The 12,963-nt window shown below is 41.7% G+C and overlaps 2 protein-coding genes across 3 annotated transcripts in view; one reads left to right on the top strand and one right to left on the bottom strand.

Moving 5' to 3' along the window:
* plin3 (perilipin 3) overlaps positions 1-12,963 on the bottom strand; it is a 292,037-nt gene that overhangs the window by 218,619 nt on the left and 60,455 nt on the right. The gene's annotated exons all lie outside the window — the stretch shown is intronic.
* rorca (RAR-related orphan receptor C a) lies at positions 2,953-12,827 on the top strand. 2 transcript variants are annotated; one of them, XM_072439411.1, is made up of 10 exons: positions 2,953-3,131; positions 7,679-7,764; positions 7,841-7,982; positions 8,068-8,508; positions 8,593-8,714; positions 8,819-8,951; positions 9,313-9,420; positions 9,542-9,652; positions 9,779-9,891; positions 9,976-12,827. In XM_072439411.1, the coding sequence occupies exons 1-10, from the start codon at positions 3,125-3,127 to the stop codon at positions 10,135-10,137; spliced, it is 1,425 nt and encodes a 474-aa protein (XP_072295512.1). In that variant the 5' UTR covers positions 2,953-3,124; the 3' UTR covers positions 10,138-12,827. The 2 variants fall into 2 exon arrangements, with proteins under 2 accessions (XP_072295512.1, XP_072295511.1); XM_072439410.1 differs by lacking the exon at positions 2,953-3,131 and having other exon boundaries at positions 7,583-7,764.

Genomic DNA, 12,963 nt, shown 5'->3' with positions numbered 1-12,963 from the left:
AGGAATGCTGTCTCCACTGTGATGTAGTGAACAAAGGAGATAAAACAACAGGCTACCTGACGGGAAGACAGCTATGCTTTAGTATTCTGTGCAATGATAGAGACGCAAAGCAAAAACACACTCAAAGCAGGATGTAGCCTACTCGCGCCTAATTCCTCCACCGAGATTAGTGTTGGTTAATCCAGTGATATAACACACTGTACAATGTTGTATTCAGCTCCAAACACAGTGCTCAGTCAGAACATCTCTGGACAGTTAATATATTCTTAATAAAACTATGCAACCAACAAACAAACAAACAGACAGTATTTATAAATGCAGACTCTCCCATACATAATGTCCTGCTGCAGGTCCAGTAGTTATATGAAAAGTAATCATGTTATATTTGTAATCTGCAGAAATGTGTTATACAGCTGTTTCATTTCATGGTTAAATTATTAAAAAAATTACAATTTGTGTGCACAATATGACAATAGACCTGGTTGTCTTTTAAAACACCCTTGGCCAAGGGTCTCCAAGTCCAGACCCCGTAGCAATTTGGTCTGGCCCGCCGCCCAGTTTCCCATAATTAAAATAGTTTTTACTGTGCGCTATTTTGTTATCTTAACTCATAAGCTAATATGCATCAGATTGTAATAAAACACACATTATTTTACAGTTTAACATACAGAGAACATGACTCTGGAGACAAAGGAAAGATAAAAGTACATTATTTCTCTGGTGCAGATCTGTTGTCACCAGTTTAGTGCTTTCAGGAACTTTTCCCATTGTCCATTTAATTAAATTGCAATGCTCAGTATGGGCTATTTTTAATAGACGTGAAGCGGGCTGAAAAAATAGATGCCACGGTCTGGTCTGGGGTGGCTGCAGGTCCGAGATGGTCCATGCATGACACTGTGCATGTTGCCTAGTGACCTAGCTGCGTTTTTCTTATGCACTAAATAGCAAAGTAAGCTTTTTTTGGCAGCTACAGTAGGCAACTATTGTATGTTTTTCAATACTATTTGAACCAAATGTTCTAACATTTAGTTTTAAAATACTCATAGTCCTGCTTTTGTCCTGCTTTAGTCCTGCTTTAGGCTGCGTTAGTCCTGCTTTAGTCCTGTTTTTGCCCTACTTTATTCCTGTTTTAGTCCTTCTTTAGTCCTGGTTTTGTCCTGTTTTAGTCCTTCTTTTGTCCTGTTTTAGTCCTGCTTTAGACCTGCTTTAGTCCTGCTTTATTCCTGTTTTAGTCGTGCTTTAGTATTGTTTTAGTCCTGTTTTAGTCCTTCTTTTGTCTCCTGTTTTAGTCCTGCTTTAGTCCTTCTTTAGTCCTGTTTTAGTCCTTCTTTAGGCCTACTTTAGTCCTGCTTCAGTCCTGCTTTAGACCTGTTTTAGTCCTGTTTTAGTCCTTCTTTTGTCCTGCTTTATTCCTGTTTTAGTCCTGTTTTTGTCCTGTTTTAGTCCTGCTTTAGTCCTGTTTTAGTTCTGCTTTAGTCCTGCTTTAGACCTGCTTTAGTCCTGCTTTTGTCCTGTTTTAGTCCTGTTTTAGTCCTGCTTTAGACCTGCTTTAGTCCTTCTTTATTCCTGTTTTAGTCCTGCTTTAGTATTGTTTTAGTCCTGTTTTAGTCCTTCTTTAGGCCTACTTTAGTCCTGCTTCAGTCCTGCTTTAGACCTGTTTTAGTCCTTCTTTAGTCCTGTTTTAGTCCTGCTTTATTCCTGTTTTAGTCCTGCTTTAGACCTGCTTTAGTCCTGCTTTAGTCCTGCTTTAGACCTGCTTTAGTCCTGCTTTAGTCCTGTTTAGTCCTGCTTTAGTCCAGCTTTAGTCCTGCTTTAGTCCTGTTTTAGTCCTGCTTTAGTGCTGTTTTAGTCATGTTTTAGCCCTGTTTTAGTCCTGTTTTAGCCCTGCTTCGTAGTTTATCCATGTTTTCCTGGTACATTTGGTTTGTTGCTTTCTTGCTTTACACGAGTCAAGTTTCCAGATTTGCATTTAATTGGCTTTTTTCCTGTTTTTAGTAATGAACAAACTTGATATGATATTTTTACTTCACTGAACATAATGTTCAGTGTTGATTTCTGTTGTTGAATTGTGCCACTGGGAGTTGTTTGTGGATCTTAAATAAAAAAATAAAATTGTGGAGTGATTTTGTAGTCCGGCCCCTGGCCCCGGCCCCCGGGACCCCTGCTCTATAGGTCTAATTATTAACAAAGACAAACCTCACATATTGTTTTTATTTCAGTATCAACAAAGAAGACCATTTTTATATAGAGATAGTTGATGAAGGTTTTTAGAGCTTTTTCCTTTGTTAAATACTCGTTACAGTTTAACCCAGGGGTGTCCAAACTGTGGCCCGGGGGGCCAAATGCAGCCCTCAGACCAATGTTTGTTGGCTCTCAAAGTAGGACTTTTTACTGTAAAATTGTTATACCAACCAAATATTAATGTTCCAAGTATTATTACAAATGTGGATGCATCAAAACTATGTCAAATGCATTATTTCGAGTCGGTTGCATGGTCTTTGGCCCTTTGCTCTTTAAAAGTTTCAAAACGCGGCCCTCGTGAGAAAAGTTATGACAGTTGGAAGTTTAGCCTGTATTTCACGAGTCACTTCTTTATACACATTTATTTTTCAGCACAACTAACGATATTTGAAATAGTTGAATTTGAGCTACAACCACAAACCAGCAGCAGTGCGTTAGTTTGTGAGCACATTTCCCACGCCGCTCTGGACTGACACACTGCCACACTTTCCCACGCACGCGAGCGAGCGAGCGCCTCCTTACGGCGCGCGTGGGGGCGCGCGCGCAGCTCACGGGGCACGAGGCGGGCGGACCGCGGCTGAGGATCATGTGTAGTCCACGCGCTGCAACAGGAGCAGAGCACAGCGCAGAGAGGAGCGCAGGAGCCGCAGCGTCCTCACTTCAGACACTCTCGTCTCCACGTCTCTTCGCTCCGGGCCGCACGCCGCAGACACGCGCTTCACTTCAGTCACATTCTGCTCCAGAGCCGCATGAGGATTAGCTGTGGTGACACTTCTCCGCTGCTCCCGAGTGCAGCAACTTTGCGCGGCTTTCAGTGTTTTTTTTGACCTCATCTCCAGCAGGATTTTTATGACTTGAAGACTGTGCAGACTCCAGCGCCGACATGAGAGGTGAGGGATGCATTTGTTTAGGGATTTGCTTTTTTTTTGCCTTTTCTTTTCAGGGGCGGAAACTTTGTGCGGCGCCGCGTCTCCGGCGCGAGTCCAAAGTGCGCAGCAGCCCATCCATCTTTGTCCGCTTGTCCGGGGCCCGGGTCGCGGGGGCCGCGGTTTAAGCAGGGGCTCCCGGGCTCTCAGGCTCCCCTCTCCCCAGACACTTCCTCTAACTGCTCCGGGGGTCCCGAGGCGCACTAGTCAACAAAGATGTTTTTTTTTTTTACACGCACACACAGTTGACACAATGTCTCTGTAGTTGTGTCTGTCTGTGAGAGTTTTACCAAATTAAACTTATGTTACCTGATAAAAGTGATGTATAGATTATGACTCAAATCATATGTTTCATTGCCATGTTGCGCTCTTTTGACATTTACTTGACAACATTAACTGTTGGAGTTGAGTGTTTGTAAGTGCATTTTGTTTTGGTGGTGTTATATTCAGTTTTGGTGTTGTTAAATGCAGGTTTATTGAGTGGAAAGAAGAATGCGTTGAGCTGCGGTTGCTTTAATCCTCCGGTGCGCGGCTCAGTTATGTAAGAAACAGCAGAGGGAGGAGGGAGCATGAATCACAGACTGTCAAGTCACTCACTCACAGTTAACCCCAGAACCATGGCTTTCTTTATTGTTCTTCTGAAATAACACATATTCAACTTCTTACACCAGACACATTTACTTATTTACGGTTTGATTTTTGAAATGCTGTTATAGGCTACAACTTCCCTTTCACTGTGTGTGAGGAGCCAATCAGGCACTGAAGCGTGATTTGTTGTTTTGTTGTATTTTTCAGCTTTTGATTTTTAACATTAACAAACCTGTGGTGGTCAGTGTGAGGAGGGGGGGCTCCATTGGCCTAGTTCTGTCAGTGAGGATTACTGTGTGTGTGTGTGTGTGTCTCTGTGTGTGTCTCTGTGTGTGTGTGTGTCTCTGTGTGTGTGTGTCTCTCTCTCTCTCTGTGTGTGTGTGTGTGTGTGTGTGTGTCTCTCTCTCTGTGTGTGTGTGTGTGTGTGTCTGTCTCTTTCTCTGTGTGTGTGTGTGTGTGTCTCTCTCTCTCTCTGTGTGTGTGTGTGTCTCTCTCTCTCTCTGTGTGTGTGTGTGTGTGTGTGTGTGTGTCATAGGTCCACTGATGAGATGCACTCATCATGGGGATCAAGTGGAGAAAGTTTGCATCACATTAATTAGATGCACATATGATGCTGCTGTTGAAGGCTTTGTAACAGGCCTTTTATTTGGCACTCGGTAGGAGCTGCTGTGTCACTCTGGAGGCATGATTTGATCTGCTTGGTTTGATGCTGTCAGGATGTCAGACTCATGCACTGCTGTGACAAGCAGGATATGGGCACAGCAAGCCTACATTTAACCATGAACCACAGCCGGCCTGAGTTAAGCTCAGTTTCCTCTGTCAGCTAAGGTTACTTACATCAACCACAGTGGCCCTCCAGCTCCTCTGTTGTATAAAAAGACTGCATAATTCACCATTTTGTTTCCACTCCGCACTTACACATATACATTACATAAAGAGGAAGCCACATTAGTGTTGTTGTCATAACATTTTGTAGATCAATTTCCTTATGAGAGATCTATCAGATTTAAGATGTGCTGACCTACTGATAAGACGTGGTCCTGTATAAGAGGAGGCCGCTGTGCTTTATAGGACAGCTGTGCTCTGCTCAGTGAGTGTGCAGCCTTGGGCAAGTTCACAGTCAGATACAGTATGTGTCAAGGTGCCCTTTCCCTCTGACAACTCTATGTTAACATTCCATTCTCTTTCTGCGCTGGGTCTTCAGCCCTCCGTGCATATGCAAATTAGGTATTGCAATTCTAAAACACTAATTAGAACTGCAAATATAATTGCAAACTCCTTTCTACTTATTTTTATTTAAAAACATAATTTATCATTATCATAATTTATCGTATCAGAATATAAAGAGATAACTGACATCTTAAGGACACAACAGACATCAAAAGATTTCGATTCAAGGCAAGTGAGAGTGTCAGTGGTCGGAGGCGCTCCAGAGGTGCAGCTGAGAACCAGATTCCTCTCTGCTTTTGCTTGTGTTTCAGAGGCCCACATTGGCTCAGGCCTGGAGCTGCAAAACATGTTCAAGTCCATATACTTTATCATGGCTTCTCTCAAAGGGAAAAGGGAGAAAGGTTTATATCTAGCAACAAGTTAAGTTAAAAAAAACATTTCAATTCCCTCAAAATATGACTTACAGATGGTTACTTTTACTTCCACTTAATAATAAGAATAAACATACTCGTACTGTATAAATTAAAACACATTGCTGCCCCTCTTTAATTAACACATGCAGATTATGACATTTAATAATATAAGGATAAATCTGATGACCTTTCCCCTTTATTGCACAATGTTGCACAATATACAATGCATGCACACAGCCACAGGCCCAGAGCCCCTGTCAAATATAGGGTAAGTACACAGCATTTCAGGTAAAAGTAAAGCACAGGGCAAATAGGACCTTGGACTGTGTTTGATTAGCTGGGACAAGGTGCCAAAGTCCCTCAGTGCAGTTACAGGCATGAAAAGTGCTGATCGCTGGACTGCCACAACACTTAAGCTTCTTTGAATATTTTACAAATTCAAATTTGTTAAACTGAACACTGATTATTGTAAAAAAAACAATTGAATATGTCATCTTATATGCGTAAACAATGAATCTATGTTCATCTTTTTCAGTATTAGTATAATATCTGTTATTAGAAAAAATGCTTTTGCTTCTGTGGGTTATATTTGAGCATTACAATGTGAAAACAAAGCAGTTATTGTTTTTGTTCAATTTGCAATAAATTGGCCATGAAAGTGTTTCTTCCAGAATTGGATATATAACACTTATTTACTCGAAACACCATCGTGCTTGTTGTGCAATATTTGTTTGCCACTAAGCCAGAACAGTAGGAGCATATGTGTCCAGCCAACTGCTCTGAGTAAAAATAGATTTATGGTGACGCTTTAGCTCAGATGAAATTTCACTCAAATACTTTACATGTAGCGACATGCCAGGGGCCACTATTACCCTCCTCTGTTTCTACTCTGCTGTTACTGTACTAGATGTTTTCAGAAACACACTCAGATGTTACAACCAAGTGTACAAGTGTTACAACCTCCTGTGCTTTAACAACCTTTAAATGGTCAAATCTTACATTGTTATGGCTCCAAACCAAAACAGAGACTCTGGCTCTGGCTCTGGCTCAGCCTTTTACTTACAGGCCTAAGTCAGATTTGGTTCCACCTCAAAAAGCAGATTGTGTTTCTTGTGTGTCTGCCATCTCAAGTGCCTCCCTCTGCTGAGTGAGAAAAGTGTGTCAGTGGAACAGCTCCTGCTTTTGTGGGGCCTGGCCGCTCCACTCAGCTGACTGGCAGGTGAGGTGGCTTGTCACAAGCCAAGTAAATGTGCAGCGGCCAATGGAGAGGCAGAACAGTGGGGCAGGATCTCTGAGAGTTGCCAAGACAACCACCTTTGAAAGAGTGTGTTCATGGAATGCAGCCAGACAGCGGTTATATAACACGGAGAGGTGCGGGAGGGGGAGCGCCCAGGCAGCACATAGAAAGGCTTTTTCCAGTGGCCCTTAATTTATTTATATCCTCTGTGTTTCATTTGCCAAGTGGAATTCTAGCTTTTAGCAACACACCTCACAAAAACTTAAATCCCAAATTGAATCCCAAAGTCAGGATCCACAGGATAACGTTGGGTCAGTAACCTGTTAGTGACGTACAGCTCCTCCCACGGTCAGTGACTCATGTGATTGGTTAGATGACCACTTCACGTAAGAGACTTCACAAAAAAGCAATTTTTGAGACCCTCTGGGAAGGCCAGTTACTGTCATCACACCCATTTACTGGTTACCTAATATCCCATGATGCAACACAAGTGTTTCTCTTGCTCACCCCAAAGCTCAAATCAGATTCTGCACCATCATGCACATTAAGCACATCTATGGGGCCATATCTGTGGGTCTTTAGGGTTCAGGGGACCAGTGTGTCTTAGATAACCTACTAACAGCTCTTCCTGGGGTGGAGCTAAAGTCAGAGAGAGCGTGAAACTTTATAACCCTGGGTCTCGGCTAATGCAATTGAGCTGCTATTCTGGGCTTGAGGAGGCCCAGTTACTTAGATAAACAACGCACTGAAAAGAACAGGCTGTTACTGAGTAAGACGGCTCAGGCTTTCACAATGAACAGTGCCAATGTGGGCACCACACAGACTTTATATCTCTGCACAACTGAGGCCTACATTGTGCTGCGCTCCACAGTCTTAGCTACAGTCACCGTTTTGAGCTTACATTGTTGTGGCAGCCTTGTGCCACTTTGGAGTTATAAGACTGGAATTATACAGTTCCCTCTTGAAGTGAAGTCTTTTACTTCTCTCCTCACCCACATACATCGAATACATCTAATCTGATGTGTACTTACAAATGTGTTTTTCTGTGCCTGCAATCTTTATCTGTGTTTTAACGTTTGTGTTCTTATTCTTTGTGTTCCCAGCTCAAATAGAAGTGATCCCCTGTAAGATCTGTGGGGATAAATCCTCAGGGATCCATTATGGCGTCATCACCTGTGAAGGCTGCAAAGTGAGGTTCCACTTAGATGTTTTTATATAAGACCTCTACTACTTAGTTACTAATATCAATGTTACCTCTTTGACAGGGTTTCTTTCGCCGCAGCCAGCAGAACAATGCTATGTACTCCTGTTCTCGACAGAGGAACTGTCTCATTGATCGGACCAACCGCAACCGCTGCCAGCACTGCAGGCTGCAGAAATGCCTGGCCTTGGGCATGAGCCGCGATGGTCAGTTTGATGTCTAAACCTCATAGTGCTTAACTCCACATGAATACATGTAAACTTATCTCTGCTATTGTTGTTTTTCCTACAGCTGTAAAATTTGGTCGTATGTCTAAGAAGCAGCGAGATAGCCTTTACGCAGAGGTCCAGAAGCACCAGCAGTCTCAGGAGTGTGCAGGGATGGGTGTTCGTGAGGAGGGAGGGGACCTGCCACTGCATGGCCGTAGCTACAGCCGGGGCTCCAGCGCAGCCCTCAGTGACCTGGACGACATGAACGCTCTGCCTGAGGGGCTGCTGTTTGACCTGCCGCTCACTCCAGAGGACGGTGGGGGCGACTACTGTAACCTGGACATGCTGGGGGGCAGTGGAGGCAGCAGCTCCTCCTCCCAGAGCTCTCCAGAACAGACCAACCTGGACTTTAACGACGGCAACCACAGCATCAAGCACGAGTACCAACTGCTACACAGCTCTGGACTTTTCTCACATGCCATTATCAACCCACTGCCTGAAGGCTGCCCTCTGATTGATATAGGTATGTATACAAATTAAGGAATATTATGTCTGAAAGAATGAATTAAATACAGATGAAATGACCACAATCTTTCTTCCTGTTCAGAGCGTATAATTCAGAATGTGGTGAAGTCACACATTGAGACACGACAGTACAGCACAGAGGAGCTCAAACGCCTGGCCTGGACCTTGTACAGCCCTGAAGAGACACGGTCCATTCAGACCAAGGTATGTAACTAAGCACTGTTTTAACCACTTTAGACATTTGTTTTAGAGGCTATAATAACAAGTACATGAAAGAAAGTAAGATCTCTTTTATCTTTTTCTTTCAGTCAGCTGAGGCGATGTGGCAACAATGTGCTATTCACATCACCAATGCAATCCAATATGTGGTGGAGTTTGCCAAGCGCATCTCAGGCTTCCTGGACCTCTGTCAAAATGATCAGATTATTCTTCTTAAAGCAGGTCAGTGCATAACCAGTATTGCCCACACTGGCAGTACACTCACACACAAAGGTGTCAGGGACCAAGACAAAAGAGTAAAGGACAATGAAGATATGGTACATTATGTGGAGCCTTTTGAATTTGTCTTTTGCACATTTATATTAAGAGACAACATTCAAACCAGTAATCTTATTTACTGGTATTAGAAAAGACACCCAGAACAAAATAAACATCTCACAACAACCAAACCAGAGGTTTTCCTTAGTCAAAGCTTGTTTGTCAGAAACTGCCTTGGTCACATCTGAGGTTTATTGAACAAAAACAAAGTAACTAAATAAACATGGTGTTCAATGAACTTTAACAGGTTTGTTTGTGTTTCCAGGTTGCATGGACGTACTTCTGATTCGTATGTGCCGGGCTTATAACCCTATCAATAATACAATGCTTTTTGATGGGAAGTTTGCCACAGCTCATCTTTTTAAAGCTCTTGGTGAGTCAACACATCAACATCTGTGCTTGTCACATAACATACACAAATCAAATCAGTGAGTGCAAACACTTGCTCTGTAATGAAAATGTATTTTAAATCTTCTGCTTTTCCTTCCTTGTAGGCTGTGATGATCTTGTCTCCTCGGTGTTTGACTTGGCCAGGAGCCTGAGCCGCTTACAAATGTCAGAGGAGGAGATGGCTCTGTTCAGTGCGGCTGTTCTTCTGTCTCCAGGTATTTCCTCAAATATATACTGATAGAATATTTGAATGTAAAACAATAAATAAACACAATGAAAATGAGCTTTGATGTTTGGTCGTTGTTTGTTTTTAATGTGTTATTTGTCATTGCTTTTCCCAGACCGGTTGTGGCTCACAGATGTACAAAAGATACAGAAGATGCAGGAGAAGGTGTACCTGGCTCTGCAGCGCTGTCTACAAGAAGAGGGTGCGTCAGAAGACAAACTTGCTAAGGTACAGTTCACCCTGATGTTTAGATGCATTTAATGGCAAATATATCATATTCATAAACTAATTCCTGTCTTTCTGTTTGTCTAGATGGTTTCTAAACTCCCCACAATGAAATCCATTTGCAATCTCCACATCGACAAGCTGGAGTTTTTCCGTCTGGTCCACCCTGAGACGGCCTACACATTTCCCCCTTTGTACAGAGAGGTCTTTGGCAGTGAAATCACTTTCCCAGACTCCACAGAGGGTTAGCTCCAGCCCTAGCTAGCCATGGTTCATAAAAATTGACTCACTGAGGAGTAGGTGTGTAAAACTGAGTGAATGTGGCAACCAGCTGAGGCCAACATCTACCAGCAGCTCAATGACAATCGTGTGTGCTACTCTTCAGGACACACTCCTCTCACCTGTGAACTCCGAGTAGAGTCGACACCACTGCCCTGCAGCCGGCCCACTTAACACAACACTAGAGCAAATGATGCCGCCGGCTCCTTGTGTTCGGACAAAGTCATGTGTAGCACACGTTATTTGTAACTCGGGACAACTATTTTTCTATGAGAAGAATTAAACTTATACTCAGTTGAATTCCTTTTATAGAAATTGTAACCAATATTACTCACAGTTCTTGTAAGCTATTGTTGAATGTACCCCCTTTCCCTTTGCCGTTCCTAAGCTTGAAGTAGAATGTACATCCTTAGAAACCTCTCTCCCTTAGAAGTGCTGCTATGCTGCTAGTCTCAGCGGAGTAAACAAAACCATTAGAGATGTGTACCACTGTGTAGAGCCCAGATTTTGCAGTTTTATGAACAAACTGTTGAAAGGGACCATGATCAAACTCATTTACAGACACAGTTTTAAAAACTGTGTTGGGCAGTCTTCTGTCCCGTTGACAAGCTCTTGCACATACAGCACAAACTTAGCACTTAAGCTGATATTTTTCTATTACATCCTCAGATACTGATTTAAAATGAGCTCTTAATTGTTTTATGCAATCAATGACCTCAGTCAAAATGACCATAACCCTTTAAAATGTCACAGTAAAGAATCACAAAATGTACTATATTAAACATGGACAACTTGTTTGTATGAAAACTAGTTTTCAAAAGCAAGATATTTAGTGACTAAGGGGAAAGTACATAAAACCTATGCTCTCAGTCCATGTCAATTATCTGGAGTTGTGAGAACTGATATGAGCATAATTTGAAATGGATAATTAGCACTTAAAAGTCATATCCAAAACTATCGACACTCACAGATGTAGGGTCCCCACTTCAACTTAAACCATCTGTGAAAGGCTGGTGTCACTTGGGTGTGGACAAACTGTTTGGAAAAGATGCTGGGAAGTGACCACTGTGGGATGGATGTGCTCTCGAGGAGAATCTGGAACTGTCCAAACTTCAGCCCTAAGCCTTGAGCAGCATGTTCAAAAGATTGAACTGGGAGTTTGGTTTGAAAAGTACATTTTACTGAGATGGAAGAACAAGAGTACAATGTTCTGGATACTCTGAAATACAGTGAGACGGACATCTGACCGAATGGAGGATTGGAGAGTGAAACACTGCTCCTTTTCCCCACTCCCTTACTACCTCACCTTTTCAACACTACATAGCTCAGTAAAGGGTTGACAGAGCCAACAGCTACCCCCCTGAGTTAGTATGTATGGTTCTTTCAAATAACATTTAGTTTTCTGGTCAGTGGCAACCAAACTGAAATGTAGTTAAGCAGTGTATGTATTTAAGCAAAATGTTTTTTTTTTTAAATGTGTTTGATCCAAGGAAGACATTTTGTCTGCTCATTTGTCATTTGAGAACAGTTGATGCCTTTGGGTCCAGGAAAGCCTATTTAGATACAGATCTCTGTGAGGCCCAATCTCTGGGGTAACCAAGTGCACACAGATCATGTCTCCTGAATATTAGGAGTAAAATGAATACCTCTAGAAGCTGACAATCATGATTATTGTGGTCTAGTTTTATGTTGTTTTTTTCAGTCAGGGCTGATTTGCACTGCTGGGACAGTGCTGTTTGCCATACATTTGGGGGGCTTGTACTCGTGATATTATGGGATTGCTCTATTGTTTGTCTTTCCCATTGTTTCAATGTGATACAGTTAAATTCTTACACTCCAGCATACACGCACAGTTCAGCTTGCAACAGAGAAAACTTTATTTTTTGTACCAAACTGCTAACATGTTGATAAATGCCCATTTTAATGTGGCACAGGATTGTAACAACGTGCAATATATGTGCATTGAATCCAAGAATGTCAGTTTTAAACAGAAGTAGCCTATAGATGAAGCAGCCCCAGAGCAGTCTAAGGAGCTGTTGCACGCACAGTTAGCGTCACTCAGGGAGATAGCTGGGCTCTCGTCCTAGTGTCGGCTGTTACTAGACACCTTGCACCAACATGTAAGACCTTAAACCTTGATCACTGTGTACAGTACATGTTCTTGTGAATGTTTGATTACAGAAGTATCAAAGATTTTACCTTTGTCTAATATATCTTTATTGCATTTTTTGTTTCATATAGATGAATTAGGATGCAAATAAATGTAACAAACAACCTATAAAGATGCATTATAATACCTGAATTTTGTGTTGGTTTTGTTGTGATCTTTTGTTCCTTATTTTGTCCTTATTATGTATTGTCATTTTCTCATCAGTTTAGTATCTTTTTTGTCTTGGAGAGATGTAATTCTATTTTTTTTAAAGAGTGTTTTTAAAGATGTATCCTTAAAATTTTCTTTTTGTGATGATCCTTCTCTTTATGATATGTTCAATATATTTTAATTATATTAATATTCTTGAATCAAAATAGATTTTTAATAAGAAATAATTTATATGTCATGGATATAAAGCCTGAGAAGGTCTTTACACAGACAAGTGTTATTGCACAATGGTGTTATAATGTGGATTGAAGAATGTAAAAATAAAGACCTTTTTGCAATATCCAATTCAATTTATTTGTCTATGGCCCAAAATCACTACAGCAGTCACTTCCAACAGAAAGTTAGAAGATCAAACAATAGATCAACAAAAACAAACAGATGAACCAACATTTACAGGAAATAAGCAAATGGTTATT

The sequence above is a fragment of the Eucyclogobius newberryi genome, unplaced genomic scaffold (assembly GCF_026437365.1).
Source record: "Eucyclogobius newberryi isolate DKJ021-1_F unplaced genomic scaffold, fEucNew1.0.hap1 SCAF_9, whole genome shotgun sequence".
NCBI lineage: Eukaryota > Metazoa > Chordata > Actinopteri > Gobiiformes > Gobiidae > Eucyclogobius > Eucyclogobius newberryi.
This window is presented reverse-complemented; position numbering and strand designations above follow the sequence as displayed.